The sequence below is a fragment of the Sinocyclocheilus anshuiensis genome, unplaced genomic scaffold (genome assembly GCF_001515605.1).
Source record: "Sinocyclocheilus anshuiensis isolate Anshui unplaced genomic scaffold, SAMN03320099.WGS_v1.1 scaffold11, whole genome shotgun sequence".
NCBI classification, from domain to species: domain Eukaryota; kingdom Metazoa; phylum Chordata; class Actinopteri; order Cypriniformes; family Cyprinidae; genus Sinocyclocheilus; species Sinocyclocheilus anshuiensis.
In genome coordinates, this window is record NW_015551076.1 from 695,051 (window position 1) to 703,500 (window position 8,450).

General features: G+C 37.1%; 1 protein-coding gene across 1 annotated transcript; it reads right to left on the reverse strand.

The window, feature by feature from the left end:
• Positions 1-1,155: 1,155 nt before the first annotated feature.
• hoxb9a (homeobox B9a) lies at positions 1,156-4,848 on the reverse strand. Its single transcript, XM_016452454.1, has 2 exons — positions 4,219-4,848; positions 1,156-1,683 (listed from the first exon to the last, which is right to left on the reverse strand). Exons 1-2 carry the CDS (start codon positions 4,730-4,732, stop codon positions 1,448-1,450), a joined length of 750 nt encoding a protein of 249 aa, XP_016307940.1. The 5' UTR covers positions 4,733-4,848; the 3' UTR covers positions 1,156-1,447.
• Positions 4,849-8,450: the final 3,602 nt, after the last annotated feature.

Here is an 8,450-nt window from a genome sequence, read left to right on the forward strand (position 1 = left end):
CCGCGCTCAATTTCTGTTGTCAAATCACAAAAACATAAAACAAATCTCTAAACCAACAAAGCCATATGAAGATACGAGCAAATATAGAAAAAAACATCACTGACAATGGACAACGGACATGATTCTGGACACAAGAAACGTGTAAACAACATAAGAAAAATAAAAGGTTAGGTGTATCAGCTCATTCAAGTATTAATTATTTTTTGAAATTCTTTTTACAACATAAAAAACATTCCATTTAAAATAAAAAAACGTATTTACAATAAATTAAAACAATCCTTAGACCGTACATAAAACAGCTTCGAATTAATACTAGCTTTTTCAATAACACGTACATAAGAAAACTACACAATACGAGGCATGCGCAAATTTATGTAAACAACTGCGACCGAATCTGTATTAAAGTTTGTTATACATTTAAGCACGAATTAATTCTATGGTTACTGACACGCTATACATATACTCGGAACCTGCACTCTAATTTTCAAAAGGATTATTTTGGGATATTTGAACGCGCAAACAAGAAAGAAAGAAAGAAAGAAAGAAAGAAAGAAAAATTTGTAGGTAAAACAACTCATTTCATTCGTGTTTAATTACTTCAGTTTGATTCTTGATTTTGACCCCAAATGATACAAACACTATTTGAACGAAACTATGGTAGAAGCTATAGCCTAAAAAAATCTGAAAGCAAATTTAGAAATTAGTATTACTATTATTAATACATTCAAATGAACCAAGACATTTAAGTGTGCGTCTACCACAAATCTCTGCGCACAAGTAAATGTCAAAAGGAGCTAATGTATAATATCGTAAACTTCAAAAGGTTTTTGAAAACCGTTAGCATAGCACACTTCAATAGCCGGTTCACAAATGGTATAGACACTACGAACTAAAGGCTGTTTTATTCCGCTCTCATAATAATAATAATAATAACAATAATAATAATAATAATTTTGTAAAAGAGAGCTCACGTCTTCAGCAAACACGTGAACATGCTTTACAGATCAGCAAAACTTCCCTTGTATATTGAATGAGGCTTATGTTTTGTTAAATACATTTTATATCAGCACATGTCTATGACAAAAGGAATGATGAAAAATGCAGAATTATAGAGAACAACTTTATAAAAAGCACAATATTTCAGCTTTTCTTAGCCTGTTGAAACAGTTCCTTATCACCTGTTTATTTCCAGATGAAGTGTTTCTTTCGCACAAGTCATAAAATGCAATAAAAGAAGGGAGAGAAGGCACGACGTTTTCCCCCTCCTCTGCATCATCTCACCTCTTCCTTATACTCTGTATGCTTTACACTGTCCAGTCATGCGGGAAATGGTTTGTGAGTGCGTGTGTGCGTTTTCTTTTTGATGCAGTAAAACCTTCTTGCATCGGCTTCCAGATTTAAAAGACTCTTTGTAAAAGGCTTGAACGCCTGGCACCAGTCTGCGTTATTATTCTTTGGGCTGGTCCTTATTCATTTTCTTCATTTTCATCCTTCTGTTTTGGAACCATATTTTTACTTGTCGCTCTGTCAAGTTCAGCAGACGAGCTACCTCGTGTCTCCGGTCTCGGGTGAGGTACATATTGAACAGAAATTCCTTCTCCAGCTCCAAGGTCTGATATTTCGTGTATGGACATCGCTTCTTCCGGGATGATCGAGCGTGTAACCAGTTTGCAGATGGGTCGTCTGCAAATGACAGTCAAAAACAAGAAGAGCAGATCATAATATTAGAACAGATTCCAATATGAAACAGGAAACACATTTCACAATGCACTCAAAGTTACAGCTTTCACGAAGACTGAATGTTATTAAAATAAAGTGCTTTAGGGCGCCATCACTTACAAATGCATGAAAACCAACACCATGATGGATGAAAATAAAAGAAAGGAACGCAAAGCAATTTCATCCTGTTAACTTGATACGCAATAATAAAAACAATGTCTCTACGCTTAAACTGTAAAACCACCATTAGGCTACAAATTTGTACAAGAGGCCATCTAAGTTCACCTGTGATGATCCATGTCATTCATCTCCCTGCAACGGAGAACGTGAAAGCAATGAGGAAAAAAATAAAATAAGAAAAGGACTGAGGGGAAAGAAAGGTTTGATTTTGAACTCTACAGGGATTTTAACCATACTGGAATGCACTGTAAAATATGGTCACATGTGACATGAGATTATCTCCTTTTTAGGGAGAAATGTGGGATGAATTACGGAGGAAGAGCATCTCTAACGAGGCGTCTTCTCCCTCAGTGGTTTGGTCGGGAATGCAGATGGGAGGCTGAAAAGTTTCCGTTGTGCTGACTTTTGTTAACAAGCACATGGAAAAGCTGAATGTTACAGCGACTCGAGATTCACTGTGATGACGAAATTGATGTCACCTGTGCATGTCTTCCGTACCTGTTTGGGTTCAGTGACGTCAAGGGAAAATTTCTACCATGCTGGTGCTTCATGCTCTCTTAAAGTGCATACTAGTCGAATGAAAAACCTTCAACGTTTGGCACATAACTCCACTTTTCAGGGGCTCAGACAGATTGGTATGCTAGCATGTTATAAAAAGCCACGTATTTGTAGATTTGCATTTGTTTCCCATCCTATGCGTGGAAACTCCATCGCTTCTGCCTCATACACATCGAGCCACACATCAGCTTTCTACGATATCCCAAATCTTATGACGCAACTGTATTTTCCTATGATGGAATGAGATACAAGCATCTTAAATGATTAATGCGCGTGTCATGTCAGCTAGAGGCCTCGCGGACACGTCTGTATATAACTTGCGACTTGCGAGACAGGACCGAGATGTGATCCCTAACAATGAAACACTAAGAGGGTCATGCTATATGATGAGGAAAGTGACGTGCGTTTCCATTAATAAAAATGAATCAAAATCCACAAATTAGCTAGGCCTACACAAAGTTTAGAATTGAATTTATTGCATGTAGGCAATTTGATCAAAACGTTTTCAAATACAATACACCTCTGACCTTAGGATTGCATTTGCCCATGTTTGGATTGAATCGTATTTTACTCTGAGAATTTTTTAACGCAACATATCCCAAAGAGCTCACGTACGATTAATGGGGATGTTGGCTCCTCCGGTAACTTAATAGACTTGAAAGCTATAACTTTTTCCTTCCCATGGGCAGCCATGAGCACAAAGCGGGACGTGTAACTCCCAACATCATTGCTTTTGCCTACAGTTTATTCTGGAATGCCGCCCGGGGTAGCACATTGGGGATTTCTATTGCGCACAATTCCATTAGTTCACAGTGCTGCAGTCTATTTCACGGATTAAAGTCAATGGCCTTTTCAAATTCATTGCGACAAAATCGAAAAGGATCGTTGAACAAATCCCTAAGAATTAAGCTGCATTTCTGAAATTGTTGGAATAATTTGGCAATAAATAATCTTACATGGTTATGAGCTGGAATTATTCTATGGATAATTCTCTGCACCGGCTCAAACCCACTCTTGAGGGAGCTCAAGAACAGGCAAACAGGTCGGGGAAAAACATACAATCCCCCCAGCAACCAGATTTACCACTAAAAACATATTTATGCAATATTTATTTTGTGGTACTCAAATACCTTGACCTCAGGGCTTATATACAGTCAATAATATTTACACAGAAATAGAATTAGATAAAATAAATAAATTCAAGGTTCAGATGAAACGCAAATAAACCATATAATAGTTTTGCTAACCAAGAGCTACTAAACATAAAACTAACATTTGCACTATAGTATAAGTAAGAGAGGCTTTGGAGAGTCATTGCACCAAAAAAAAGCTGGTTACAGCCGACCCAAAACTGGCTGGTGCACTGACGCGCAAATAAGGGACTCTAACAGAGATAGAAAGAGAACGAATATACTAAAAGTTACTCAAGAATTAAATAAACGCAAACAATATGATGGGAAAATTAAAGCTTGTTTTATAAATGTGTGAAACCTCTACGTGACTCAGAGTCATCTACCTCTACAGGCAAAGCAAAACAGTCCTCAGCGATGCTATATAGGCTATGTATAGCATGGCTAAATCATACATATCTGGGTAAAAAAGTATATTCGTTAAAAAAAAAACTACATGCTAGCGAAGACGTGAGAATGCTATGATCATACTTGGCTGCGTAGGTGTCTGTTGCTCTCCGTTGCTTTGTTCTAGTTTTATGACAGCATTAAACGCTTTACAGAGTGTTCACTTCCTAGGTTTATAACTTACTTTGATCCGGTCCCTCTTTGTCCTCGCTGCCTTCGCATATGTCCTTATTGTCTTCAAACCCGGCGCTGTGACTAGAATTAATCTCTCGTGCTGTAGAGGACTCCAGGATATACTCATGCTGCCCAACTAGTTTCGGTGGTTCCCCGAGATGTCCCAGGAGCGGCTCCATCTTGACCTGTCCTTGCCCAGACAGAGGCTCTGCTCTCGGAGCACAGTCGAGCCATGTGCGGAGGTATCGAGTATCCGTTGAAGGCACTGGCTGCGTCGTTATGTACGGATGGTAGATCGCGGGTAAGCCATTGGACGCGTGGGAACTGAATGGACTCCATGACGAACTGAAAACTGGAGGCTTGGGCTGGAAGCTACAAGAGGGGAACTCGGGATGCTCGCCGGGTCCCGGTTGTCTAGCGCTGGAGTACTGTACATTGGAGAAGCGGGACGCGTTCGGATCTTCTCCCTCATGACTTATGATAGAATCGACATAGTAGTTGCTTAGAGTTCCAGAAATGGACATTCTCGGACATTATATAACGTACTGTTCATTAAAGGGAAAACATGTACAATAGAAATGTGCTTTACTCCCCTCTTTACGGTACTCCTCTCTACTCACTCGCCAACGAAGTAGAGCCGGGCTGCTGTTGTGTGCGCTCCGAGCGAAGTGATTGGTCAGACTTTTTTCGCGAGCCTGATAAAGCGTCAATGGGGGTGTAAATCAATCCGCCAAGAGGTTGTACGGAGCTCTCCCCCTCTTGCGCTCTCTATATTCCCCATCTAAATAAATTGTCTTGTTTATGCAATATGCAAAATGGGAGCGTGTCCATATATCTCCAGATATCTACAAGCCGTCGGGAAAATGTCAACTTAAATTATGAAACGTTTTGACATTATATAAAAAAAAATGCATATGCAGGGCAATGGCCCACAATAATAAGTGAGAGAAAATTTTTGTCTATGAATTGATGTGGCATTATATCGTGATCTACAGCATAAGTGCTGAATGGGAGCTTGATCATATTTGCTTGATAAAATGTATTACATTAACTATTTAATATAGGCAATTTATCGAGATATTTAACAGGACTTTGAAAGACACCACAAAAACCAAATTAAGGCGGTGACGTCTGCTTATAAAGTTTACTCAACCGATTTTTTTTCACTAAAATATTTTACTCCTCCACGTGTTTAAACGTCTAAACCTCCGAGGAGACAAACCTATTCCTTTTTGGAGTAATAGGAGTACGCTGAGATAATGAACAGCTTTATTGGGAAATTAACAGTCATTTTTTGTTAACGAGGGTATTAAACACCACCGTGCGACAATCCCCTTGTATTTATGGAAGAAACTACTTGAACTTTTTTGGTCGTTTAATACTATAATAAAATACTACATCAGGCAGCTTTGATTTTTATAGGCCTGATATACTGCCTGTGGCGAGGACCGTGAACGACTCCGCTAGTATTCCATCCAGTCGCTCATTTCACACACACAAATAAACAGGATTTTCTTTTTATTTTATCACTTTATTCAGATACACACCAGTCCATTCTACTCTCTCTGCAACATTTAGCAACAGAAATTCTAAATTACGCTTGCAAAAAGGCAAGTGTTTCAGGAAGGATTTCACTGTCTGTGGTGGATGTCTTGGACCATCAATGCAATGTAATACAATATAACAGTGATTTCAGCACTTGCTGTGTGTCTTGACCGTGCCCAATAAATAGTTGCCCCTAATATACAAGAATGAATAGAGCACATGATGCTGTTGTGCCTCGGCAAAAGGACAATAGCAAATTATGTTTCTAAATTTACAAAAGTCATTAAAACTGAAAAAAGACATTAAAGCAACTATTACCATCTTATTTCATGTGAGTTTAAATAGCCCATATAGCTTCGTGCTAGGTTTATAACAACACCCGTAACCACAGATAAACAGGGCATGTTGCATAATAAGATACATTTGTGCAGTAAGTTGCTCTATAGAATCTCTAAAACCACTAAAATGTTAATTACATCAGGAAAAGGCTATGCACTTAAATCACAACCCAGCCGTTTTAAAGGGCATGTAACAACATTTAAAAATCAACTCGTCACCAGTGCATTAATTCACATTGTGCATTCAAAAATCTCTGCTTTCTGCTGGAATTACTAGAGAAAAGGATACATAATCTAAAAAAAAAAGTGCATCGAAAGCTAGACATTAAGCCTATATTGTAATCTATTTGGATCGTATTTCCTTACGTAAAATTAGGCCTCTATACTATGAATAAGAGCATACCGTGGAACATGCCACATACTATCAAGCTAGTTAAAATGTATGATGTGATATTCTAAAACAAAAAAAAAAAAAACAAAGCAAAAAAAACAGGCATAGCCTACTGGTGAGCATACAAGTTTCAAGTATTTCTTTTAGTGAAATTCGTGTTTAGAGAAGTACTGTTTGCTGTGACCACAGAAAATACAATTTTATTTAACATATTCCTGTTTATAAAGAAACAACGCCTATTTTCAATTTTGAACAAAGAAATTTCATTCAAACAAATGTTAATCATCGAGATGCATCTTACACTCTTAAAAATAAAGGTGCTTCAAAAGGTTCTTCAAGCGATGCCATAGAAGAACCATTTTTGGTTCCACAAAGAACCATTCAGTCAAAGGTTCTTTAAAGAACCATCTCTTTCTTACCTTTTTGTAATCTGAAGAACCTTCTTTCGCCACAAAGAACCTTTTGACAAACAGAAAGGTTCTTCAGATGTTAAAGGTTCTTTATGGAACCATTTAGACAAAAAGGTTCTTCTATGGAATCGTGAAGCACCTTTATTTTTAAGAGTGTAGCACACGTATTTGCAAATAAATATCTATTTACAAGAATAACGTAATCTGTAGGACATTTTTGAAATCGTTATAGTGTTAGCTTCCTTTGGCTGTTAAGCATGACTCAGTATCTTCCTCGTCCACATTCTGGATATGTTTGATATTTTAGCATGAAGTTTCTTCAAGTAGGCCTAATCAAGGCATCAGCAACAAAGAGATTAATGTATCCTTTTCAAAGCAAAGCTTAAAATGTCTTAATATCAACACCGTTTTATAACTATTATGTAAGTACCCTAAACATATAAAAGAGTGGACCTTAACTGGAAGGTCAAACTGCACGTCTCACCTTCAATATGGAGAGTTTCTTGTATCGAGTGGGCCAGTGCTGTAATACGAATTTACATGTTGCAAGAATTTGTAAAATTTCGAATTTCGCCATATTTTTTGCTGGTATAGCCTACCGATGACTTCAGCAATGATAGCATATTGACCAATATTGTTGCACGCTATTAGTCACCACAAGTAGGCACTCTGGAAACGTTACCACGGAGTGTATAATTCAAATCATCAACAAATGCAAATTTACAAAGTTTCCACATCAAAACGAAGTTTTCTACTGCTCTAATGAGTTTGTTCTAAAGAAATATCACAGTTAATCAGATTTTTTTATATGATAAAGCCTATATGACAAAAACTAATTCTGTTGTGGATTTGTCACTTATTGTGGATTTCTTAACACAACAGCTTCTAAAACGACAGAATTGATGAGATATGTTCTACACGGTTTTTGGTCAATTTATTACTGTTTTAGCAAAATTATTCCTCCCTGTATATTTAAAATGTAAATTAACAATAATATAAAAAATTAGATCTTCAACGATCTGTTGAAAACTACACTGGCGGCTAGTCACACACAAAGCTTCACACAAAGCTTTACGTGAAAATACAAATTAAACCAGAGAGACAGCAGTTGCTCAGTTGACTACATTAGGAATACACACAATAGTACAACAAGTAAAAACAACCAACTTTCTACACGGATGAGACCAAAAGAAACGCGTTTTTTCATAGATCATGTGTTTATATAAAAAATATGAAATATGTATGTGTGTGTTTTATACAGCATGAAAAGGTGTTTATTCTACTCTAACTGCAAAATTTTACAGGTGATCACAATTGATTAACATCACATTTCCTAAAACATTTGAATATTTATAAAATAGTTTAGTAACCTATATAATTGAGGCATTGTGTTGGAATTTTTAAAACTTAAAATTGTGTTTTAAAATCGTACAGGACTTGTATCTGCCAACTCACCGGCGCGAAGTAAAAAAAAAAAAAAAACAGGCCATTTTGAAAAAGGAGGGAAAGCTATCGAATAAATGCAGTGTTGTGGATGAACAGATTTACAACCCGCTTG

Coding starts and splice junctions, on each gene's coding strand:
- hoxb9a (XM_016452454.1), bottom strand. CDS start 4,732: ATGTCCATTTCTGGAACTCTAAGCAACTACTATGTCGATTCTATCATA. Junction 1,684..4,218: donor CAAAGAGGGACCGGATCAAA/GTAAGTTATAAA, acceptor TGTCATTTGCAG/ACGACCCATCTGCAAACTGG.